General features: G+C 35.6%; 2 protein-coding genes across 9 annotated transcripts in view; one reads left to right on the top strand and one right to left on the bottom strand.

Annotated features, from left to right (window-relative positions):
• Window positions 1-4,664: 4,664 nt before the first annotated feature.
• Window positions 4,665-26,298, bottom strand: TSPAN19 (tetraspanin 19). Of its 4 annotated transcripts, none has more exons than XM_010958802.3 (9): window positions 26,159-26,298; window positions 19,272-19,362; window positions 19,111-19,183; window positions 16,018-16,142; window positions 12,833-12,907; window positions 9,754-9,864; window positions 7,628-7,771; window positions 6,625-6,708; window positions 4,665-5,332 (listed from the first exon to the last, which is right to left on the bottom strand). In XM_010958802.3, exons 2-9 carry the CDS (start codon window positions 19,335-19,337, stop codon window positions 5,264-5,266), a joined length of 747 nt encoding a protein of 248 aa, XP_010957104.1. In that variant the 5' UTR covers window positions 19,338-19,362; window positions 26,159-26,298; the 3' UTR covers window positions 4,665-5,263. The 4 variants fall into 4 exon arrangements, with proteins under 4 accessions (XP_010957104.1, XP_074231427.1, XP_074231426.1 ...); XM_074375326.1 differs by lacking the exon at window positions 26,159-26,298 and adding an exon at window positions 20,459-20,608 and having other exon boundaries at window positions 7,628-7,765; XM_074375325.1 differs by lacking the exon at window positions 26,159-26,298 and adding an exon at window positions 20,459-20,606.
• The window catches only part of LRRIQ1 (leucine rich repeats and IQ motif containing 1), a 171,022-nt gene continuing 170,455 nt past the window's right edge, over window positions 26,264-26,830 (top strand). For all 5 annotated transcript variants that reach the window (XR_012510795.1, XM_074375324.1, XM_045519400.2 and 2 more), the window contains exon 1: window positions 26,264-26,360. The gene's annotated coding sequence lies outside the window, so the exon portion shown is untranslated. The remainder of the gene's footprint in view (window positions 26,361-26,830) is intronic.

Here is a 26,830-nt window from a genome sequence, read left to right as displayed (position 1 = left end):
AAAATCTGATTTACCCACACTATATTCTGTGTCTGTTTCCTAGAAAATTATCATGAAATGACTGATTATTTTCATCTAATATCTGTACACCAGAAATTGACACATTGTAACTGTACTTCAATATAAAAAAGAGAAAAATAATCTTTTTTCTAATTCCACTACATACAGTAATTTAAATGCTATTTATACACTTACATTTACATATTACATATGTACATATTAATATTTACATTTACAATTCATACATACATATTAAACCAATTTTCTGGGAAAAAACTGCAGCTTCTTACGAATATATTCTATGGTCCAGTATCTTTTAAACTTTTTCCCTGAAATAAAATGTGCAACTGAAATGAACTATTAACTAAGAAAGTGAGCAGTTCTGCATGTTTCATTCCATAAATCTTTTCAGACATTCAGGAGAATGTCTACCTTTCTCAAGTGCAATTAGTAATAAGCTTTAATAATTTTCAACAATGGTTACATGCTCTGTTTTCATATTACAAATGCTCTTGTACAAAAATATTTCCTTTTACTTTGTTCCAAATATTCAGAATACCAGCAAAGGCTCAATTTTAAAATAATTTGATTTGTTAAGAAATTGCTTCTGCTTTCCTTGATTTTATCACTTGTATAGTGTTAAAACCCATTGTTGCTCAATAAATATTTATAGATTTACTGGAAATATGCCATTATCCTCTTTCATCTAATGGGTGACTTCCAAAGAAAAGGAATAGAGAAGAAAGATAAATAAAGGAGACTAAACAATGAAACATAACAGGTAGTATAAAAAATAAAAGTTTTTTTTTCTTTTGCAACCTTATATCATGGCAGCAAAAACATTAGATTTTTATGTTTCCTTTTTGCCAGGGGCTCTTATGTCCATGGAAAACTATTCCCCTAAAAATCAGAAAGAGAAAATAAAGGTACTCACATATTAAACAAATTGTTGCAAACATTAAACAAATAAGACTGTCCTACAGTATTTCTATTGTAGTAGTCTTTTAAAATTTTGTTTCAGTGAAATCCTTTTAAAGAAGTATTTGTTCTGCCAACATCTCTCATTCAGGTTCCTGAAGGAATGAGATGTGGGTGGCAGTGACTAATTGAACTAGCAGCTACTGTTCACCGAACAAGTCTGGACAGATTATGTTTATGATTGTCTAATGAAATCAAAACCATTGAGTACAGAGTCAGACAACCCAAGAGGGCAGTAGGGTTTTAACTGATGGCATAGTAAGTAATCTGACTCATTAAAGTTCATTAACATTTATTGGCCACCTACAGGCTTTGGAGTTGCAAAGAACCCTCAGAGTATCCCTAGCCTTGAGCTTCTTGCAGACTAGTGGGGGCTGTAGACACATAAATCACTTCAGCAGGGATTTTTTTTTTAGTTGAAGTATATAGTTGATTTATGATGTTGTGTTGGTTTCAGGTGTATAGCAAAGTGATTCAATTGTATATACATATATTCTTTTTCAGATTATTTTCCATTATAGGTTATTACAAGCTATTGAATATAATTCCCTGTGCTATACAGTAGGTCATTGTTGTTTATATATTTTATATATAGTAGTGTGTATATGTTAATTCCAAACTCATAATTTATCCCTATCCCCACCCCTTTCCCCTTTGGTAACCATAATTTGTTTTCTGTGTCTGTGAGTCTATTTCCAGTTTGTAAATAAGTTCACTTGTATTGTTTTTTTTAGATTCCACGTATAAGTGATATCATATTATATTTGTCTTTCTCTGTCTGACTTATTTCACTTACTATGATAATCTCTAGGTCCATTCATGTTGCTGAAAATGGCATCAGTTCGTTCTTTTTTATTGCTGAGTAATATTCCATTGTGTGTGTGTGTGTGTGTGTGTGTGTGTGTGTGTGTGTGTGTGTGTGTGTGTCTGTGTGTGTGTGTAGAGAGGGAGAAAGAGACAGAGAGGCACATCTGTCCATTCATCTATCAGTGGACATTTAGGTTGCTTCCATGTCATGGCTATTATAAATAGTGCTGCTATGAACACTGGAGTGCATGTATTTTTTGGAGTTAGAGTTTTCTCCGGATATATATCCAGGAGTGAGATTGCTGGATCATATGGTAACTCTATTTTTAGTTTTTTAAGGACCCTCCATACTGTTCTCCATAGTGGCTGCACCAATTTGTATTCCAACAGTATAGGAGGTTTCCTTTCACTTCAGCAGGATTTTTCAAGTGTTACATGTTAAATTAAAATTACCTTGTTTCTCCCAGTCTTTCCCATCTCTGTAAGTGATAGCTTCATATGTCCATTACTCAAGTCATCTTTGACGCCTCTTTTTCTCTCACATCTCTGTATTCAAGCTATGGGTAAATTCTGATGACACCACTATAAAACATATACAGAATCTGATCACCTCTCACCAACTCCACTTCTACTCTCTGGCCAAACCCACGAACACCTCTTAACTGGATTATTAAATAAAATCCAACCTGTTCTCCCAGCTTCCACACCTGGGCCTTTTAAGTCTATTTTCAACATGGCAGCAGGATTGCTCCTATTAAAATATAAGCCTAACCATATTACTTGTACAAAACCTGCCAGTTGCTTTCCATTTCACTCAATACAAACTAAAGTCCTGAGAGTGGCTGACATGTCCTTAAAAGGCCTGTTCCCCCACCAAACCTTCCTCCCCAGCCTCCCAGTCCCCGCCCGCTAACCCCACTCTCCCCACACCCGCCACACCAGCTGCCTTGCCCTCCGTGAACTCAGCAGGCTCCTTTATGTCTCAGGTCCTTTCTTCCTACTTGCTGTTTCCTCTTGCTTGCAGTGCTCTTTCCCCTAATCTCCTCATCTCCTTTGGTCCTTCACTCAAAAGTCATTTTCTCCATGATGCCATCTTCTTGCATCCTTTTTTAAATTGCAATCTTCCTAATAATCCCCAACACTCCTTATTCTACTTCCTGACTTAACTTTTTCTCTATAGCACTTCCCACCATCTGTTTTAATAGTTTTATGTTTTGTTGTTTGGCTCTGCTGGCTTGAAAGTAACCTTCACGAGGGTAGTTTTTGTTTGTTTTGTTTTATGCACTAATCTTTCTCTAGCACTTAGAACAGTGCCCAATGCAAAGCAATTACTCAGTAGTAACTGTTGAATGAGTAACTCTCCTTTTTGAAGTGCTCTCTGATTTTCTAAAGCCGACTTAGGCATTTTCTTTCTGGATGTCCATAAAAATTATAACATAAATACAATGTATTTATTCACAAATATGTCAGGCTGTGTGACTGACTCTGAGCTTAACTACAGGGGACAGGGCTGACTACCTAATTTAAAGAGCCCAGTGCAAAATGTAAATATGACGTCCCTTGTTCAAAAATTATTAAAAACTTCAAGATGGCAACTACCAAGTCTTAAACCAAGTGTGGGGCTCTTCCAAAAGCAGGTTGTATGTCCCTGAAACCAGCCCTGAAGAGAAACTATATATGTGCCTCTTCATCTTCACATCTCAGATGAGAGCAATGTCCCTGGCACGTAGCCGATGCTCCTAAATGCTTGTTGACTGAATGCATGTGTCTTTATCTGGAAGAAGATAAGAAGATAAAAAGAATTTGAAAGTAGTCCACTTATGTAGTACCACCACAAAATAGCCCTGATTTTTTGAGATATAATTAAAACGAGGAGCCTGTAGTAAGTTAAATGCGTTTTTGCAAGTGATATGACAATTTGAAGGGAAGTCAGGATTATGTGTTGTTCTAAATTCGAATTCACTTTTCCACTTCTGATCCAGATTGATTCAGAACTTTCTAAGTTTTCTATTTCAGAAAATTGAAAAAAAAAAACAAAACAAAATTGAGAGAAATATGATCCTGACCTACTCTATTTTATCTTACGAAAGAAGTCTTTATTTTATTCAAGGTTTAAAGCAACATCCTTTAAGACAATGTTTCCTAAAATCATAAGGTGATAGATTTGGTCAGTGGTGGCATGTATTTTGTTATTTAATTGTATTAACTGAAAATAGGCAATCAAGTATCTAGAGACCCTTTTTGTTTCCTGATGCAAAAATAAATATATCAGAATACATTTCTGTAATATTTATTTGATTACAAATAAGTTGATTCTCAACTCCCAAGAGGAGAGAGACTTTTGAAATCAGTGTGTTCCAGTAGGAATTTGAAAGTAGGCTTTAAATCCCAAGAGAATTTTCCTTAAAGAACAGAAGGCACATCTATTTACAGATCACTTAGAGAAAAGTTATTCTATTTTCAAAGTGCTGACTTTAAAAAAAAGGTCCATAGGTCTCTGAAATGGGCAATGTACTGAATAGATAGACGAAATGAGATATAATTGAATGAGTAAATGAGAGTGAGCCTTCTATAGGAGCGAGACCAATGCAGAATCTTCAATTAATCTATGCTGTCTTCATTTCCTTAAAGTGAATGCAGCTTTTTTCTATAAAAGACAACAATGATATAATACCTTGTATTTGTAGAGCACTTATTTATTTTTTCAAAAGACTTTTTTTCTGCTCTCATAGTATCATTGTTAGGAAAACAGCACAGGCAAGTTATTTTTATATCCTTCAGAGAATTGCACATGCACGCACTGAACAAAACTTACAAAAAAGGGAAAAATGAGGAGCAAGTAGAGAGTATGGAAATTCAGTGAGTTTTAGAATAGATCATTTTTGCTGTAGTGAAAAATTCATTTTTATTTTAATATTTTATTTTTGACATGAAAGTGTATCCAAATCTGTAAAATTTTATGTTTATTATCCACTTGCAAACATTATAAGGAGAGAGAAATAAATGATTAATTCAGTATAGAGATCAGTATCATGAAGATTTTCCATCTTTACTTCAAATCTCCTGTAAATGAGTGTTGTGTTCTTAAAATTTGCAAATGTAAAATACATGTTATAATCGCTTACTTAGCATTTTCTGAACATCATATAGGTATTTTTTTCTAGATAAGAAATTTACAATACATGTGATGCTTCACATTTTGAAATAAGTATATAAGGTGATATCCTTTGAATTCAAAAAATAAGTCAAGGTAATGTTCTGAACTGCAGAATTTGATATTTTGAAACCTAAATTAATAAAAACTTCACGGAGTGATTTATTATAATATTCAATAATTTTGTATTAGATATAACCAATGACTTGAATAAATCCTAAACTTAATGAATGTAACTCAGAACTCTTTTGGGGGACTAAAAGAATGCAACATGATTATTTTGAGAATTAACTGATTTCCTCCAGGCAAATTAAAATCCAAAGATCACTTTTCTGCATATATTCTATTCTTGACGTGTCTGAAGAAAGAAATAGTTAATGAGACTTGCAAAACCTGGAAGAAAAGGAAACAATATGAGATCAAAATGTAATCAATAAAAATAATTTGTAAAGTTAATACTAGATAATCACCAAAATGCATCCTGTAAAGGGAAAGGGGTCAAGAAGGGTGAGAACATTTGAGTGAGGTACATATGGTTGTGAATAAGAAGTCTGCACAGTGAGTCTTGTAGGGTAACCCAGCTGCCACCAAATTCCTTTACAAAGGGGACGAAGGAATAGACTGCTCAATTTTAATTACATGGGCTATCACTGGGCTAGATGCCTCAATGAACTGCTGGTCTGTTTTGTGTTCATCATCTTTCCAACCATGTCACCAGTCTTACAAAACTGCCTCTTTTCGGTATAGGATCATGAAAGGTGGTCTGCAAAGGGTAGGTGATAAAATGGAGCAAGATCCAGCCCCCCTTCAGTCTTGTCTTAAATACCTCAGCATGGACACGGTAGAGAATAAACATTTAAAAAGAATGTTATCAATCCTTATAAGAATGTCTTGTTTACCACCATCCTGAGACAAATGCTGTTACCAGTTGAAGGGAATTTATGAAACCTTAGGTGAGTGCCTTTGTGGATCAACATAAAATTAAACTTGGTATCCTATTTTGGCCAAGCCATGCATTATATATTTATTCCAATGCTGTAGTCTACACAATAATAATCTATCCGTTTTCACAGTTTCTTTGAATTCAGAGCCTTCACTAGCTTTCATCAATCTGGATCAATCATCACTGAAGCTGGAGAATGAAGTACTATTTCTGAACCTTGCTTCTGCCGTTGGAACCCTGGGGGTCAAGGAATATGTAGATTTTGCTTCCTATTGTATCTGTAACATCTGGCACAGTACCCAGCACACAAGTAGGTGTTCTCCCCCCTCCAGATTTATTGAATGAATGAATGAAGCAAGGAATGAATGAGTATATGAGTGAATAGTAGATTTGCTAATGTCTAACATCTGCCCCAATTTAACAAATTTGCCAACTTGCAGACTGCCAAACATGGTGCTCTCACTGCCGAGATATGAAGTATCTTTTTTAAATCACAAAGCAATGAAATTACTACCTCCCAGGATGACAACTTATTAATAGGCTCCACCCAGGCAGATTTAGGAATATCCCTCCAGCTAGGACCTATTTCTCTCCTGAAGGTGAACAGTTTCAATGTCCTGGCTCCTACTGGATTAATTTATCCGATTAGATCTCCGTCTGGTTGTTCTGCAGTTTATTCTGTATAGTTTATATTCAATAGGTTTTTTTTTTTAAATCTTTAAACATATAAACAAAAGCTTACCTCTGAAGCCAAAAGTCCAAAGTTAATTCCAATTAATGTTAAAACATTAGCATGATACCATGTGTTGATTTTATTTTCACAACCCTAAGGAAAAGAACTTACTTAGACTGACTTGGAGATGGAAATGGTTTTATACATAATTTCATTACAAACAAGACAAGAAATGGAGATTAGTAATTTATCAAAGTCTAAAAAGCAAGTCAATGTCTAACCAGAGACATTTTAGTCCAGAAAGCTTCATAAGATGGCAGGACACCTCAGTTGCTACTTTCAAAGTTGCTAAGATGTCATATAGTTGAAATCAGAAATTTATTAAGGTTTGAGAGGGGTTTGATTTTCTGCACACTGATAATTCAGTAGGGTATATACTACTGCCTAAAGTGCTATTTCCCAAATAGGAGAGCGTTTTTAAAAGCATAATGCTCTATTTATCTGTATGTAACTGAAAGAGTCATCTTAAAATTAGAATAACATCAGTAGACGAACTATATAAAGTATTAGAAGCTCTTGAGATGGAAATCCCTAGTTTATCAGTATCCCCTATCTGTAAACAGCGGTTGCTACAGATGAACCTCTACTCTTGCTTCTGCCAAATTTACCTAAACACCACTTTTGTCACTGCTGGGGCTTCCTCCCTCAGTTTTTGCCTAACCTCATTCCTCTTTATTTCTGCTACTGCAACTCCTTTACCAATCCTGTACACCAGAGATTTGCCAAAAATGCCTCCTCTCTTTGCAGGGATTTGGAAAGGATAGTTGAAGAGAAAGGTTGATGGTCCCCAAGTTCTAGGAGCACTTAGATCACATACTCCAGAAAGTTTAATTAATTAATTACATAATGTAAATAATACTACAATTCACCTCATTATGGTTTCAGTTTAGTGAAGTTGCTTAAGAACTTAATAACCATGAATAACATTTTTTTAAGATAAAAATTTGCTCAGAATTCTAAAATGACTGGCAAAAAAAGGCACTGTAAACATTTGGAGAAGCCTTATCTTTACCTCTAGGTAAGTTGCATTCAGTGGCTCATCACAAAACCAGTTTCTTAATGTAGAATTTGTGCAAGAACATGGCACCTGTTCTGAATTTTCTTTATTCTTATTCTTTATCCAATCTGTGTAATTTTTTTGGCCACAACACTGTAACTAGGAAAAAGGTTCTGTAAGTTTCACTCTGAAATATTCAAAATGCAATTAATTATATGATTCCCATGCACATTAAAATGGTTTTGTGATAAATTTATTAATTAATTCTCCATTGAAATATAGTGAATTAAACAAATAAGTATATTTTTGTTTGTTTAATCCATGACGTTGTTGCTGCTGTGGTTGATGTTAACCAGAGCTAAACATCTCTAATATAAGCGGGCTATGTTTGAATGAAAGCATTATATCTGAACTTGTCTTATAGAAGTTCAGGATGAAAGATATACTTGATTTATTAAACCATTTTGAAGGCCTGAAATAGAAGAGAAAATCACCTTAGCCATATCTTCTCCTAACTATAACAGTTCTCTTTAAATTTATCCAAAATATGCTGCCACGTATGTTTAATATACGTAGCGACTCAGGGTGATTTCCACTTTCCTAGGGTTAATGTGAGATGTTAACTTTAAATTTTGTATTGTGTGAAAAATTGCCATAAAACCCCTCCAAAAAAGATGATAAGGAAAATAGTCATAGAAATGATCAAACATCCATGAAATGTCTCATTTCCAATCCCATCAAGTTGAGTTGAGAGGATGTGAAAGAATGAGCTTTTATGTCACCTAGAAAATAAGAGAAAGTTGGAGCATTTCATTGTTTTCTAAACTTGTTATTGAAAGTTGTAACACCATCACTGCCTATGTCCCAACATGTACCAATAATATTGTTACTATCTTGGAAAGGTTGAATGACTAAAATAGTGCTTTAGAGTTTGGGTATTGGAAGTTAGCTTAACCAACCAAGCCTACATATACTATCTCAATAATATTCATTGCTAGGAACTATAATCTGGATTCTCATTAGTCATAGTGGTGTCATACATATAGAACTGTTTTCCTAATTATCAGCTTATGAACATAGGAAGGTTTGATACTCTGCTGTCCATCATAATGCAACCTGAAGAGGTAAGACCTGTTCAGATCACGTACACCAGCAAAAAAAAAATGAGATGAGTAAAAGTATAATTCATTTAAATTCTTCTAAAAAGCATTTCTGTTATTAAATACAATAAAAATAACAATTATTTGTATGTGAGGCTCTGGTGAAGCAGTTAAGAGTATAAAATCTAGTAGTAGCCTGTTTAGGATTGACTCTTGGCTCTGCCACTTATTAGGCATGTGACACTGGTTAAGTTACTGAATTTCTCTGACCATCTATAAAATGAAGATAATAGTTCTTACCTCATTGGGTTGGGAGGACTAAATGAGTTAATGTAGGCAAAGCACCTATAAAAGGGCCTGGTACTACCTAAATGTTTGCTTTTTTTTTTTTTTTTTTAATTTAAATCAAGCACTTACTATGTTCCCGTGCTGATCTATTCTTGTAAACCATTTGGCTGACTCCACACCTTCCCTTACCTTGCCCAGAAAAATCTGAACGGTGGAAAATAATAATCCTAACAACATTAGCTAGCAATTATTAGTTGCTTACTGTGTCCCAAATCCAAGGCTTTCTACATAGGCTATATAATACTTCATTTATTTTGACAACCAGAGGTATTAGTATGGATCCTAAAGTGAAGAAGGTTACTTGTCGAGGATGACAAAGCTACTGCGTGGCAAACCTGATGTTCAGACTGAGGGTAATCACTGCGCTACTCTGCGGCCAGCAGGCACTATGCTCAGATTTATCTCCTCACAGGTGTAACAGGACAAATTCCCTCCCTTGGCAGAAGACCCAGACAGATGAATCCAGGTTAAAACCACATCAGTAAACCCAGAAAAGGAGATACACATGACCAAAAAAAGGATAAAACTCCAGATATGTAAGAGGAGACAATCATTGCTCACCTAGTCTATTTAGATGAAATACAAGAACCTCTCGTTCCTCTGCCCAATCCCCTGTCCTTCCTTCTCTACCCGCTTCTCTGTGGTGGTCACCTTTGGCGTCTAAATTTTAGTTTTATGTTAATTTCGTCTTACTGTTTTCTGTAAAGCATTCAGAATGGTCCACTTGGGTATGTCTTCAGGCAAATCCTTAGACCCATACTTAATAATGACTGAATCAATTTCATCATGCCACATTTGGCGAACCTGTTGAAAATTTTATTAAAAGTGAAAATGTGATAGAAACTTTCCTTATGGTTCCTCATAAACAGTAATCAAAGTCAGTTTGTCCTTTCCTACTTATTTATAAGCGTTTCTTTCTTCCCTTATTTTTAACAACCGGTGAGTGTTGGGGCATTTGGTCTTTCCCATTGTGATCTACAGGAAGACTACGTTAGATTTACTTTATGATTAAGGAGAAAGTTATGTGCTATTCTCCTGAATGTCTGAGAGGCTTTCTCTAGTATACCTTCAGGGTCCTCTCATTCTATGAGTCTATATCTTTTGTAGTTTTTAATTCATTTTACAACTTTGAAAGCTGTAGAAAACTGGATTAGGCAATGATTTTTTATCAGGGAAATGCAGATGAATTTTTCCTGGTGGGGACGTAATTTATCCTTTCCCTTTCCGAGTCTGTTTATATTGGTTTTGTATTGTGTAATTATCTTATCTTTGGACTCTCCTTTGAAATGGTTTTTATATCTTACTGGTTCCCACATTAATCAAGATGTTAAATAAAATTGTTGACCTGTGTCTATTGTATATTTTTATAAGAATTATGACTTTAATTTAAAAAGTATCTTTTTACAATGCTAAAACAAAAACATTCATATCTGAAAGTTTGGGGGGAAACTGCTGTCTTAAATCTAGATATTGCAGAGGTAAATTTTAATAGTAATTTACTTAAGCATTTAAAAGTTTCTATGACTTTCATGACTAATTCCTAATTTGGTTCTGAAAAATATGAAAAGATAGAAAGGCCAGATGCTATTTGCATTTTATAAATGAGTAGACAGATGCTCAGAGAATATAATAATTTTTTTATTTACACAGATAAAGAAAAGCTGAGACTTTTAAATTTAATTCATTTGAATTCTAGTCTAATAATTTCTCATTGTAATATGCCGTCTTTGAATAATGAAAATTAATTAAACTGGTGGGAAAACTACAATAATTAAGACATCTGTACAAGTTAAATTCTTACACACATATGTATGCTTTGATACATTTAAGAAGATTAGAATAAATAACATGTTGTTTAGACCTATAAGTCATCTATTTAACTTATTTCTCTAAGAATTTTTAATTTAGAATAGAAAATGATGTTTTTCCACTTGATATTGTTGTGGAGAGGGGTCAGGCTTATGACCTTATTTACCTTCTGAAGCATCGTTTGGGAGATTCAGAGTGCGTATGAATCACACCTCAGTACAGAAGAGTAAAAGTGGGTTTCATATATAATCTATGTGACTACTGTATAAACCAAATTCCCTCACATGTGTTCAGTTTGACAAACATCCACTGATGCCCTAGTCCATCTCCAACACTGAGTTAGGCACTGTAAATGACATAAAAACTTAGAGGCTCATGAGAGCTTAATCCAGTTTGAATATAGAAGGCAAGTTAAAGTAAACAAAGGTGAGATCTCTGGGATCAGGTAATAAGTATTAGAGTGCAGGCTCTGTCATTTGGCCATGATGTATTTTAGCAAGTATTCCTGCTCTCAGAGCCTCAGTTTCCTACCCTAGGAAGTAGCACTAGCAATGCATCTCTGGGAGTTGTTGTGAGGATCAATCATATAGTGCCTATAAAGTGCTTTTCACAGCCTCTGGCACCTGGTAGTTACTATTAAATGGTAGTTCTTATTATTCTTAAAATAGATAGAGAGGCTGATGGGTTGGCATCTGGTGCTTTGCTTTGCCACCAAAATAGCTTTACAGGACTTCCTGAGTCCTGTAAAGCTATTAAGCTGTTTTGCTGTACACACACACACACACACACACATTGTGGATGTGGAGAGAAGAAATTTTGGTTCCAAATGCCAAGCCATTAACAACAGGTCCTAGGTAATCAGATATCCAAGACAGACATCAAGCACAAGAGAGCAAATGAAGCTGAAGGGCAGTGGAGTTATATAGGAGAGATTTTGTTGAGGTTTGGCCATTAATTAGGAGTCAATGTATAGAGAGAATCTGAAGCTAGGGAGCATGGGAATTAATCACTTCTCCTTCAAAATCAGTGAAGGGTGGGGAAAGGTATAGCTCCGTGGTAAAGTATGGGCCTAGCATGCATAAGGTCCTGGGTTCAATCCCCTGTAACTTCCATTAAAGATAAATAAAAACCTGATTACTCCCCCCAAAAAATTTTTTTTAAAAAAATCAATGAAGGAAAGGAAGAGAGCTCTCAAATAGCTACTCTGTGATAGGAACTTTAAAATTGTCAGTTAATCATAACTCTAAACGTAGGTAGATGAAGATACAGGCTTAAGGCTGTTAAGTGGCTTGTTGCTATCTCGTCATATGCAGATCTGTATGACTTCAAGCCCATATTCTTATCGCTACAGGACAATCTCCTTGATACAAATACAGACCTTGACTGCACTGAAACATTGACATTTCTTAAAGAATTAAAAGGAGTTATCAGCTGTAACAGGTAAGTTTTATTACCAAAAAGTTTTTCCAGGCAATCTATTATGTGATTTTTTGAACTTAACTTTAAAAACATAAATATTGTTCTAATTAATTTAATTATGTCACTCATAACCATACCGTACAAAATATATGGATTATTCAATACATTTTATTTGAATGAAATTGCTAAATTTAAAATTAGTGTAAGTTGAAAATGTTTCTTTACAAAAATAGAATATAGTGTAGTGATTGGGGTCAGCAGTGATACCCAGGGTTGGCTGGGAGGCCAGTTTGGAACTTCCCACACTAAGCATCACCTCCTCTTCCCCTACATTTTTTGTTATTTACAATATTCTCAATCTTCTGTAGACAGAGTTAAAGACATGTTTCTCAAGCCCACTATTCCAATCCCATATAGAATTCTAGTATTTCCATTGAGCCCTTTTTCCCTGCTAAGACATTTACCTTCAGCTTTTAATACAGGGTTAAGTTTCAATAATCTAAAGTATCCAATATTCCTGATTTTTCAAATGATGCTTCCATACCTCGTCTTTCTTTGTGAAGATTAGAGCTGAAAGGACAACCTGAACACCAAAGGCCCACGTTAACAGTACTGCATACTGAAACAAAAGAAATATAGAGATAAGAGCTATGCTCCTAATATATTTTTTAGGTGCTACAATGATAGGAAAATGTACACATCATATGATACGTAGAGTTTTAAAATGTACATAGGCATTGCTGAAGTTTCCTGCTCTCATATACATGAGTGAAATTATTGAAACAAAAGGAAAAGAAAAAAAATCAATGAAATTTGGATAAGAGTAAGATAGAAAGAAGTGATAGTATTCATGAGAACCCTAACCGACTGGTCTAATGGAGTTGGTGATATGTGTATGCACATTTGGATTATTTCTTTGAAAACTGAAAATATTTCTATCCAAACCCAAACAAAATTACTTTCATGCTTATTTGACTAATTTTTTTTAACATTATGGCCACTGCAGTCTTATTCTTCACAGTGGCACATAGTGTACATATTATTTAGAATTCATGGTAATCTTAGCAGTCTGAATATTTTACTAAAATATGAAAGAATGATTTACTGTTAGTGTTCTTAGTATTTTAAACATTTAATACTTTAAAATAGTCAATTAAAATTGCTTCCTTGACATAAATTATATTTGCTATTTTCAGAGACAAAAATATGGTCTTTAGATATGTTTAGAAGTTTAGTTGTTTAATAGTTCCATATACAATACCTCACTTAATCTTCACAACCAAGAGATTGGTAGAGACAGGAAAAATTGTGTGAAATAACTAAACAAAAATGTTACTGTTTTTTTTTTCCAATGACAAGTTGTTGTCTAGTGGACAGTGTCAGGTTTCTGATCCTACGAGGGTATGAAATGTTACCTTTGACTAAGCTATTATTTAATTCTGTAGAGAGTTAACTTACAGAACTCTGAGAGCAATACAAATGTTCCCTGTCCAAAGTAATGCAAATGATTACTATTCATGGAAATACAAATGTTTACAGTCTATAGAGACTATAAATCCACACAAATCTAATTCTCATTTAAACCAGTTGTTACTTCTTACTGGTTCCTTTGTTAATTGTTAATTAATTATTCAAATAAAGTCTCGTACACATGCTCGTTTACATATAGGTGATTCATGATTTTACCTTTGAAAATTATTAGCACTTAGCACAGTGAGAGACTACCCGAGAACTTTTAAAAGAAAGAAGTAAAATTGTACCAAAGAGTTAAACTGCAAAATTAGTGTCTGTTTGATTAGAGCAGGAACATGCAAAATCACATTTAAGGCAGAGAGTAATGCTTAGGCCTATAATATTAGCCCATAGCTTGACTGTGTGAATTAACATGGTTAAAGAAAAAGGGTGTCCATCAGAAGAGTATGGGTAAATTCAGAGAAGAATAGCAAAAATGCCATGATTGCAAAATGTTGCAATACCCTTCCATGGAGTATCCAGAAGGGAGAATGGCATCTTGGCTCCAGGATCTAAGCCATCAGGTCCCAGTATCATGTATATTCCTTTTGATGGGGTCTCTCAGACTTTCTCAGTTGGAGGCCATTGATACTTGAATCACATGAGGCAGAAACTTATAAGATGTTTATGTTTCTCTCCCTCTAGTTTCCCCCTTCTTTTCCCATCTTCAAACCCTGCATTATATTAATAGTAGGCACTGTATCTCCTTTGCCTAAATGGAACATTGTGGCAAGGAGAAAAATCAAAATATTCCTGCAAGCCATTTCTGTCCTGGTTTCCATATCCAAAATCAGAAGCCCCATGAGAAAATTATGCTAAAGGTCCTAGAAGAAGAGAAAGATAAACTTTGAGAATAGAGAGTGGGTGTTTCAGGAGAATAAGAAGAGAAAGTGAGGTTCTTTTTTTAGACTAAAAAGATGCAGAGACTGATCCTAGAGTCTGTGGATTCCCAAAGCAACAAAAGTTAGCACTTGGCTTCCTGGCATTGCCAAGGTAAGGTGGCAAGACCCTAGAGGGAAACTGAAGGTATCATTTCCAGTTTTGCCTAAAATGCTTCTGCCAGCGGTAACAGTCAAATAATCATAGGCAGCAATTATTAACACTAGACAGCAACTACTTCCCACCAGGAGTCAAGCAAGCAGGAGTCAAGCATGATTCCTTTAATTGTTGTGTCACTGCCAGGGTTGAATGTCTCAGGTCTCGGGGGTGGGGGTGGGAACTGCAGGGAAGGAACTGGGGTAATGGCAACTCACCAATCCTTCACAGATGATTTTCACTGATACACCTGTACTGGTATATACCGGATGAAGAGCAACCCTACCTTTGCCACTGTAGGGCCATTCAAACAGCAGAATATGTAGACCTGAAGGGACCATGTGAGCTGGGAAATTGAGTGCTTTCTTTCATGGTAACCAGTGTAAACTGATGACCAGAAACCATAGTGAACACCCAGAATTTCAGTGCTGCATAAAAGCTAAGTATCTCTGCATCCATCCTAGCAAGAGACTCCATTGGCTACAGTTGAATTTCCTACCTGCTTAACAGGAGAGTGCCTGTGAATTAAAACTGATCTGATTTAAAGAAAATGTTAAAAGCTCTATTTCACCCAAATCTGTGGGATGTGATCCATGCTGGTCACGTGTATGGTAAATGGCTCATGTTCAGGTCAGTATTTCTGACCATAATTCATCTTTTCATGTTACATGCCTGGGGAGACATAGTGTGCGAGCCAGATGCCAAAATCTAGTCCTCTCAGCAGTTATTTCTCTTTGTTAAATAATAAATTGTGATCTCAGTTATATGTTAGCTTCCCACATAGCACTCCCACAGAGAGAAAATGTGCCCAGTAAAAGCCATGTCTCCTTTCCCTTGCTAACTTTCATTGCTCATTGACTTGAACATACTTTATTCTGATTTTAGTCTTCCGATTTAGGTTTGGTTCATTGTAGTTCACCTGAGGAGATGGCTTCCTATTGACTGTGTGTTGAAAATTAATACCTAAGTGTGCAAGTGTTGAGGTCCAGATTTGATCCACAGAAAACTCACCAAGAAAATTCCACTGGGAAAGATTCTTGAGGGGGAGCGCTTCACCTCCTTTCTCCCAAGGGCACACTACACTGCATTGTTACAGTAACATAAGTCATTCTTGCTCACTTAGGTGACTTGAACACTGAAAATTGAAGATACAAATTCAGGCTATTGAAATGAAATACATACCAGAATTAGGAGCCATCTGATTTCATTGTGAATTCCCAAATAACCCAAGAGACAAAGAAGAACAGTAGCAGATCCAGTTCCCATCAAAATTCGAAAAATATATACTTCCAAGTGACTATTTTCATCTGTGGAAACACACATAACTTATTATTAAGTGATACTTGTTTTCTGTTGAATAATAAATGCAGCAACCCAAGGTTTCCCTAAGCAGCTGTTGCCAAACCATTAGGATTCTTTCTCTCTTTTTTAACCTCATTCTAGCACCTCTTACTCTTAGCAACAACTTTTCTTCCTTTAATGACATGGTAGGGAATTTCTTAAATCTCAGAAGATATCTTTACCTTTACCTTTTCTTCATTGTCTTCTACTAAAGAAGACAATTTTTTTCTAGGGCGAACGCTTCTATGTCCAATGTACCTCCAAACATTTATGTATTCATTCATTCATTTATCAAAAATGTTTTGAGCACCTAACATATGTGGGTTGTTTCCCTTGAATGAAACCCTCAGTTTATTGCTAATATGCCCCCATTAAAGTTGTTTTATTCTCTCCCCATCTAGACTGGGCTGTCTGTACTAGAGACTAAATATTTATGTAATCAACAAACTGTTAAATGCTTAGTGTTATAGCACAGATGTAGAACACTAAGTGCTTAACAAATATTTTAAAAAGGGAGGACTGTATGGATTATATATGCCCTAGGTTCTACGGGAGAAGAGCAGAGGCAGTGGGCAGCAGTGTGCTGGAACCAGACCGTTTTGGCACATAAAAGCCAACTGTTAAATTTTCACAAAATCCATAAGCCAACTCAGTCCACACTGGCCCCTTGAAATTGGCCATCATAGGATTATTTAGACCACAGAAATCAGCAAATACCATAAATGCAAGACTCTATCCCAGAACATTTACCAGCACATCACTGGGGACAAGGGCACCTAACCCAGTAGGGGAGAAGGCTGGAAGGTGGAGGTTGGCAAGATCACTGGAGAAGGTAACACCCGAGCTTAGCTTTACATTGTAACAGGGAATCTCTAGGTTGGAATGGTGGAAGCGTCCCGAGACACAGACCCACGCAGTGTTGGTAGGAAATTTAGCATTGCTGGCACTTACGGTTTCAGGCAGGTGAGACAGGGAAGGTTTGCAGGGGTCTTAGTTATGAGCATTTTGTGTGCTGTTTTCCAGTCTTCCTCACTGGAATTAAGTGCCATGAGGGCAGGCCTTTTATCTTTCTTATATGCTACTGTATCCTCAGCTCGTGGGATAGTGCCTAATGTGTAGAAAGTGCTCTATAAATATTTGTCATGTGAGTAAATAATGACAATGGGGGGCCAGAGAGAAGTTCTCAATGTTTCATGGTTAAATTTGAATTAATTCCTTCCGTGGCATTTGAAAGATGGCTGAGAAAGGAGATCAGAGGACAAGGCTATCAGAAGCTATTACAGTGGCAGAGGATAGATGAAGACCTCAAGTGGCATGGTGTTATCACAGATTGAGAGGTGAGGGAAGAATGACTTAAAAAGAGGTAAATTAACTGAAAGTTAAAAAGAGGCAAATTAATTGAAAGTTACAGAAAAAGAAGAGGGGAGGACCCAACGTTTCTTGCCTCAAACTGGTTATTTAACTGAAAACTTAATTGAGATTTCACTAAGTATTTTAAATACATGACTAAAAAAAATAGAACTTAAAAAGTAAGTTTCTGACCAAATTTGCAGGTTTTTTTCCACAAGCAAGTACATTAGGATTGATAAGAATTATTTGTCAAGTCTATAATGGAGGGGAAGCAAAAAGAAAAGAAAATGATTTTTGCTCCACCTTAATCACTATGTTATTAAATTAGATACTGCATGGGATGTACTCAGCCCAGTGCTGGGCACAGAGTCCATGCTAAATGACCGGAAGCTATTATTGTCATTGAGGGGAAGGAAAGGAGAAAGAAAGATCTCCCCACACCCATTTACTCTTAGCAGATGTTTACCGTTAGCAAACATCATGAATACTCTTGCATAGGCAAAGGATACAAACAGGAAAGAAAGGTAACAGGCACTTAGCTGTAGCTGAAGTTGACATAAATTATTTAACATTTTGTAGCACTGTATTTATTACATAGTAAGTCTTTATTTAGCTTGCTTTTTCCTACATATTTTTTTCTTACTTGATATCCACTAATAAATCTGTTGGCTCTAAAGTACACAGGGATTTTTTTCCATATAGTTAGTGAATAACAGTGGTGTTCAATAGAATTTATTGAGATAATGGAAATGTCCTAATCTGTGCGGTCTGATAAGGTAGCCAGCACCCAATAGCCACCTGTGGCTACTGAGCATTTGAAATGTGGCCTCCTTTCTGCCAACCAAGGATATTTACATGAATATAACCCTTGGTCTATGAAACTTCAGTCCACAGTAACCACAGCACTCCACAAAATGGTAAAATAGGGTTAATGTGAAATCCAAAGCTTTTTTCTAATAAAGTTGAAGGCATTCAATTATTTTATTAATATTGGGGAAATATTTTATATATACAAAGTATATATATACTCTAATATATATATACTCTAAAGTATATATAATATAATATGATATAATATAATATATAATATAATATAATATAATATAATGTAATATGTAATCTCACATCTTCTTCATCCATTCATCCATTGATGTATACTTCAGTTGTTTCCATAGAGAATACTTTATTTCTAACCAAGTGCTCGTAGAATATATGGTAACTGAATTTTAAAAGAGATTATTTAACTTGGGCAGTGAAACTATGTTGATTTCCATTATCTTTTCAAGTCTACAGATCTGCAAAAGTCCAAAGTCATCAGAACAACCACAATCCTCCATTTCTCTCATCCCTCATACCCAAAGTTCCTAGCTCTCTCTCAAAATTCTTTCTACTTTATGACCTGGATTCAAGTCTTATTATTTAATGAGGTGTTTGTAAAACCAACTGACATAGACCTTCCGAGGAAAAATTTGACGGGACTTAATGAATTTTAGAGAAATACTGCCACCTGCTGAATAAAATACATATGCATTTGTTTAAAATTGAATGCCTTGTTTCACTTAAGAGATAAAGGAAAATACATACCCAAAAGTGTGAAAAAACTATTTCTGTCTAATAAAAGCCATGCACCAAATACCATAAGTAAAAGTCCAAGCACCTGCAAAAAAGATAGCCAATTCTTATTTTTTAGTAACTTCCAATAAAAATGGATTAAATTTTCTTTCCTAGCTATTGAAGATACTTACCAAGAAAGCTCCATTAATGAGATTAAGAAAGTATTTAAAAATTAATGTTTCATTTTTCCTTAACATTCTTCCTCTCCATATACTGATGATTCTGAAAAAATAAGCACAACCTTTACTATAAACACTCACCACAGTAACAACTTTAAACAATTCTGCCTACTCATGTTGTTTATTTGCATATTTTTTCTCATACCAGCAGTCAGTATAACATTTCTTTCTGATCTCCTGAATGTACAGAAATATTGAGGGTATCTTGAAACTGTACCTGTTTTTCTTTATCTGCATTTTTTTGGCCAGGCAGTCAAGACCAAGCAGTCATTTGTATAACATGTTAAGAGCTGCCTTACTGAACTTCTTGCAATTTTCAGAAAGTAAAATATTTTATTTTGTTTCCAGTCTTAGCATACCTTGTTCTCCTTGCTAGAAACCTTTCATTTACCTCTAACTGTTACCTTTTTTTCCCAGAATAGTATCTGTTCCTCACTGAGGTTTTGCCTTGGAAGCCTTTCCTTAACCTCAATTTGTTATCTGTTTTCACCTTGTCTTTCTTCCAATGTAGCCTCTGAGGTCTTTAACTGGAGAGAGAAGGCCTTTTACACCATTTAAACCCCAAGTCTAGCATATAGTAGGTACTCAATAGATATCTGTTGAATGAATGAATCAGTGAATAGGTGAATTAAATCATTTAATTAGTTCACAATTTACTTTGATATACAGTGTAAGGAAAAGAAGTAACTTAAGGTGGTTTAAATAAAAATTATTTTCCAGACAGCCAATTTTTCCTGAAATATTTATGAAAAAATCAACACTTACCCCATTGATTTGGGGTGCATTGTTTATTAGATATGAATGTTTTAAATTTTCTTGGGTATGTTTCCGGGCTTTCTTTTTTCCTTCATTGTTTCATTTCTCACTGGCTCCCTATTTTAAAAAATACTGTAATTTACAGTGTTTCAATACATGTATTGTTTAATTGACATGGTGAAAGCAGATTTTGTAAGACTAATTTGAAGCTATTTGTCCCTAGTTAGAAAGAAACTAATCTATTTGTTTAACTGAAGGATGCACTGGAAAATGGAGATTTCTAGGTTAGTGTCCATACACCTCCCCACCTTCAACCCAAGGCCTTCTTCCTAGCTTCAGGACTTTCTCTAGGCTTTGTCTTTTACCCTGTGCCTTGAACTCACCTGCTGTCATTTGGTTTCCCCAGGTTCTGACCTCTAGTCTTTTTCTTGGATTTCTCCAGTGCCTGGCCCATTTGGATGGGACACTGAGTTGGAAAGATTGCTTGATTTTTATTTCTGTTTCCTTCCCAAGGTGCTGTATATCTACATTTTTGGCTTCAATTCTATTTACTGCTGCATATGAGATCCTCTCCTACATACTGAACGAGAATTTAGGGCCAAAGTCCTAGCCTCTGTTTCTCTACAAATGAGAAAGAAAAAGGAGATAACGAATGAGAGCTCTCTGCAGAGACTGTTGTGAAATGCTGAAGGCAGAGACTTGACTCTTGATTTGGTAACAGTTAGCAGGTTAGAGTCAAGGCTAAAATGTTTTATTAAAACATCCAAATGCAAAAATACACAGAAGTTTCTTCTTTCTCAGTACCAGGTGGGTAATTAGGTCTCTACTGGGAAATCACCTTAGGAACATGGGGCTTTCTCCAGGCTGTTCAATATATGGCTGCCAGATATGCTCAAGTGTCATCCTTTACAAGCAGCAGAAAGGAAGAGGATGAATAAACTCAGGCAAGCATCTGTTAAGCAAGTGAAGTGGAAGCTGCACACTTCCCTCTGCTCCTATTCGGCTGGCACATACTTAGTCATATGGCACTTCTCAGCTGGAGGTGGAGGCAACTGTGTGCCCAAGATGATGGAAAGAAGTGAATTAGGGTGGGAAATGCCAACACAATGCCTGACAGTTCAGAAAGGGCAGAATAAAAGATAGCTGGAGGGAGAAAAAGAAGGCTTGGATACAGTTTCATTATGCTTTACTACAGACGAGAAAGAAGCAAAGATGATCAGAAAGATTTTTTTACAGTGGGAAAATAAAAGGATAATGATAATCAATAGAAATTGTTTGAAAAAATTACATAAATTTCATGAATTTAATGTTTAATAATTGGGTTTGAACTGATAAAAAGATACCTTGTGGTTAAGCACTGGAAATGGCATGCAGGTAAGTGGACAGCACAGGTTACTCAGGCTTGGGAATCTTCCACAGAGAGCTGATGTCATGGGAGTAAGTGAAAGAGATGAGGGATTCATTATAGATAAAAATGAGTGGAGGTTTGATGGTAGAGAATGATAATAATTAGAAATCTTTATTTTTTAGAGACAACTTTTACGAAATGAGAAAATAACCAAAGCAAGATCTCATGGACACTGACAGAGGAAGAAATTTCTAAAATAGTGTTACATGAGACAGATGCCAAAAAGGGTGAGAATTCCATACTATCAAAGTCAGCCCACTTGGTTAAGGAGGTTGCCCGTGGTAATTTCAAAACAGTAGTGATTTAGTCAGTTCGGGCCGCTGTTAACAAAATGCCACAGACAAGGTAGTCTATGAACAACAGAAATTTATTTCTCCCCGTTCTGCAGGCTAGAAGTCTGAGATCAGGGTGCCAGGTTTCAGACTTCTTAGATCCTCACATGGCGAAAGTGGCTAGGGACCTCTGTGGGATCTCTTCTATAAAAGCCCTAATCCCATTCATGAGGGATCCACCCTCATAACATAATCACCTCCTAAAGGTCCCATCTCCAACACCATCACAACTGGGTGTGAGGATTTCAACATGTGAATTGGGTGGGGGCAGGGAGTGAGGGTGGGGAACATTCAGACTGTAGCAAAGAGTTCAAGGTAAAGTTAGAACACAACAAACAAGGTGTCTTAGCAATGAGTCAAGGAAACCCGTAGCCCTGTTTGCATAGAATGGTAAGAGGTGGTCAGGTGCTGATCCTTTCAGCCACAAGCCCCGCATACTCAAAACAAAGTCAATGAACTTGAAGATGTTATAACACAAAAATACACAAGTTTCTCGAGTTCCTATTTAAATATTTGTAGTGTGAAAGAACTTTGTTTTATTTTGCTATAGACAAGGAATTTAGTTTTTAATGTTTTTTAATTGAAATGTAGTTGATTTACAATGCTGTGTTGGTTTCTAGTGCACAGTATAGTGATTCAGTTATACATGTATTTATTACTTTTCATATTATTTTTCATTATAAGCTATTATGAGATATTGAATATAGTTCCCTGTGTGATACAGTAAGACCTTGTTGCTTATCTGTTTTATATATAGTAGTTATATCTGCAAATCCTGAATTCTCAATTTATCCCTTACCACTCTCTTTTCCCCCGGTAACTGTACGTTTGTTTTCTATGTCTGTGAGTCTGTTTCTGTTTTGTAAATAAGTTCATTTGTGTCGTTTTTTTTAAGATTCTACATATAAATGATATCATACGGTATTTTTCTTTCTCTTTATGGCTTACTACGCTTAGTATCATAATCTCTAGGTCCATCCATGTTGCTGCTAATGGCATTGTTTCATTCGTTTTTATGGCTGAGTCATAAGACTTTGTTTTTAACTTAATCAAGTAAGGTCCTGGTGTGGTATTACTTTGGTTCATTTCCTGTTTAGTTAATTAATGGTCCAACAACAGAGATATTTTTCATAGTATAAATGCTATAGGGAAAGACAGTTTGCAACAATTCACCTATTCATAGGTGTCATTTTTCACTGAATAATACTCTAATCACTTTTTGTTATTGTTTTTAAGTTTCTTCTAAGTGCCAGGAGATGGGAACACACAAAAAAATGAATAAACAAGACAAATTATTAGGGAATCAAATATTAAAACCTGTGGCTAAGTCTGAATTAGGTGTTGGGGATGTTAGGACTGGGAATAAATGGAACTAGGAAGTTTCAGAAAGGAGATGAATTTGAGATAATCCTTGAAGGATAATTAAGAAGTTCCCAGTTAGACCAAAACAGGTAGAAGTAGGAAGTTTTCAAGACAGATGGAACACCGTGTTCACAGGCTTTATAGTGAAGTGCATGGAGGCACGGGTCAGAATGGCAGGAGAGGAAAGATAAGGCTAGAGAGGTAGACTCAGTAAAGATTGCGAGGGATCATGTATGCTCTGCTAAGAATTTGCTTTTATGTTTTCTGAAAGTAAAATGGGGAACCATAATTTTGTAGTCAGTGTAGAAGTCAAAATAGAAAAGAAACCTAAGATCGGGGATACTGCACAAAGCTAATATTCTAGTTCATAAGAAATGTGTATGGTCTAAATGGCAAGATGGCAGTGGGGATGGAAATATGAGAGATATAGCAGGAAGCAGAATTGGCAGCATTGGGATATTAGATGCAAAGATGAAATCCAAACCCAAGTCTATAGAGCTTAAATACTTAAGGTATTAAAATTATCCCTTATTCTATATATGTCATTTATACTGATTGCCTTGACCATCAAAATTTTGCAAGTTAGGCACCATTATGCTAGTATCCCCAATATTACCAGTGAGGAAAGAGACTCAGGAAGGTAAAACAACTTTCTTGAGGTCATCTAGTTAATATGAGGCAGAGCTGAGATCCAAACCCAGAGATACAAACCTCTCTTGCTACCCTTTGCAAGCCCCATTATCATCATCTGTAAACGTCGATTAGAACAGCAATGCATCTCAGAGGGTTGTTGTGAAAATTAAATGAGATTATGTTTGTAAAGCAATTAGTCCAGCACCTGGCTGAATGTTACCTAATAATCTTATTACACCACATCTTAGTATAGAAATACTAAGGTTACACAAGGGTGGTGTTCATGAGGTTGGAAAATGGAATGGGGCCTGGTGGAAAGGGATAGCTTCAAATAGTGGTCACGGCAGCTGCAGGGAGGGTTAGAGAGGGAATTTGAGACTTCTGGATAGTCTTTAAATGGAAAAAGAGAAGCAGAGTCTATGAATCTGACACAATAGCTCACATTAAAAATATTATTACTTAATAATCACCCTCAAGAAAATGAAGCAAAGAAACACCTGCTATGCAGCTATTTGCAAACTATAATGTTACTCAGATATTTAAATTATATCACTGCCATATGAAAAATAAGATGGCTAATGAAGACTGCAATTAAACTAAAGTAATTCCACCACTCAATGAACATTTTCAAAGAAATCTTATTCTTGTCAGATATCTGAGAAACAAACAGTTTGCTTTCATCCTTTCATTGTCTCAGTCAATATGGATATGTGTTCTCTAAGGGCAATATGTTGGGCTAAGCCAAAAGGCTATAAGCCAACCAGACCTGTGGATGATTTTCAAAACAAGAACAAAGTTTAATGAAAAGAAAATAACCTATTAAAAAGAAAAAAAAATTCAGATTAAAGGGTTATGGACTAAGTCACCTAATCCATTTTAGGCTTTAGTTTCTAGGAAAATTGTAATTAAATAGATTTTTGCTAAACACTGTGGAATTAAACAATAGTTTCAAGTTAAATTGACTTATAATCTATAATGATTTGAGATAATTGTTGTGTTTTTCCTTATTTACCAATTTAGTAATAGCTACGTTACGACTAATGGATAAGAGTTGTCACTTTTCTTCCAAAGTAAAAAATAATGTCAAAGTATAAGAGGTGTAATAACAGGCACCATGGATTAATTTATCTTCAGAAAAACTTTCAATATTTTTCTTTTTTGTTGTCAATCTGTTTGACAAGGTGAGCCTTAAGAAGGAAAGCAATTCAGACAACTTTAGTAATCAACTAATCAGAAATTAGTTGATTACTAAATTAACTCTCAAATTATTTTTAAGAATTGATTGATTACTAATGGATTTGATATTCTTTAGGCAAAGCCTGGATAATTTCATAATTACCAATAAAATTAATCTTAAGATTTTTACATGTGAATTTTAACATGATCTGGTAGCCTGAGTATTTTAAATGAAGAGTTTGAATAGCATATAAATCAACAACAAAACTGAATTAAGAAAAGAAAAAAGGCACTTGAGCATGTACCTTGATAATGAAAATATCCTAAATGTAATTAGATCTGAAACCAGGAGTATTTTATTTTAAAAAATCATTATCTTTCTTAAAGTAGGCACACCATTTTTTTTTAATACCAAAAGTCTACTTATTTCTCATTCTGTATTAATTCTTATGTTGATGCAATACAAGTTAACTGTTACCAGGAAATACAGTCTGTTTTCTTTCAAAGGCTCAATGAACTGTTTGCTTTTGTTTTATTGTATATCAGATATCTTTTACAGTTATGCTTAGCCACTTCCTCTTGGAATTTAATGCTTCGTTTGGAAACTTTAAAAAAAATTGAAATCAGAAATATGTTACTAAAATGAAATCTCACATTTTGTACACTATATATTTGCTCGCCAAAAAAGAAACTTTGTTGAATTTTTAAGTTAAAATTAAAAAGCATGATATACTTAAACTTTAAATTTTATATTAAAACAGAGGGTGCCATCGTCAATATTTTACAGCAAAACATATTCCAGAAAATAATTTTCAACTTTCTTACCCCCACACTTACTCACTTAGAAGTTTTGGACAGGCATTGAGTGATAATTGATTGGGTTTGTTTGTTTGTTTGTTTGTTTTAAATAAACTGTTGTTATGGAAGGCAAACAGTTTACTGGCTTGACTTCCATACTTTCAGGCTCCAGAAGTATATATTCAGAACAGGAGTAAGATTTTGTGGAATAAACAATTTGTACATGAGCAAATCAACATTGATTAGGTGCAAGTAATAAATATAGATAGATCAGAAACAATTTAAAGGTCGGGCTACCTCTACTTGGGTAATTGTAACAAAATGTCATTTCTTTATTAACTACTTTCCAAAATTATTTAAATATTTAAAGTTACCTGGAAGAAATTTTATGTTCCTCACCCAACTCCTGTGATGAAGCGTTCGTTGCGATTTCGAATAGAGTTAGTTTGTCCTACTGGGGCACCGGTAAGGAAAGGCCGGTCCATCTTCCTTGGGATTGGCGGTTGCCGTGGTTACTCTTTGTTTGGAGGCTCTGGGCGCTGTCTTCCAACCACCGGAGGATTTAGCCTCTGCTGGGTGAGCCGGGGTCCCTCAAGGCTGGGGTTCGTGTAGCGGGAAGGGAGGCAGAGCTGCGGGGGCGCAGGCGGAGCCGGGCCCCTCTCCGCCGAGGCCGGGCTTTAGGGCAGAGAGGGAACCGCGCGCCGAGCGGGTGGCTGCGCCAGTCTGCGGACCTAGAGGCTCCTTTCAGTTTTGGAGATTTCGATAGTTTACTCAGAACATGAAGAACTATATAGTTAAAGGGTGGAGTTCCTTAAAATTTTCCATTTTTGGCAGCTTTAGCCAACTCCAAGTGATTTATTGTCAACTTGAAGTAGTTTACTCTAGCCCATTTGCTGTAGGACCCGTCTACGCCTGCACTGTCCTGTCTTGTAAGCACTAGCTACAGGTGGCTGTTGAGGGCTTTAATGCAGCTAGTCCTAGTTGAAATGTGCTGTAGGTGTAAAATACACGTCAGATTTCGAAGAATTAGTATACGAAAAAGAAAT

Source organism: Camelus bactrianus, chromosome 12 (assembly GCF_048773025.1).
Source record: "Camelus bactrianus isolate YW-2024 breed Bactrian camel chromosome 12, ASM4877302v1, whole genome shotgun sequence".
NCBI lineage: Eukaryota > Metazoa > Chordata > Mammalia > Artiodactyla > Camelidae > Camelus > Camelus bactrianus.
The sequence above is the reverse complement of the archived record's forward strand: the minus strand, read 5'-3'. Positions and strand labels throughout refer to the sequence as shown.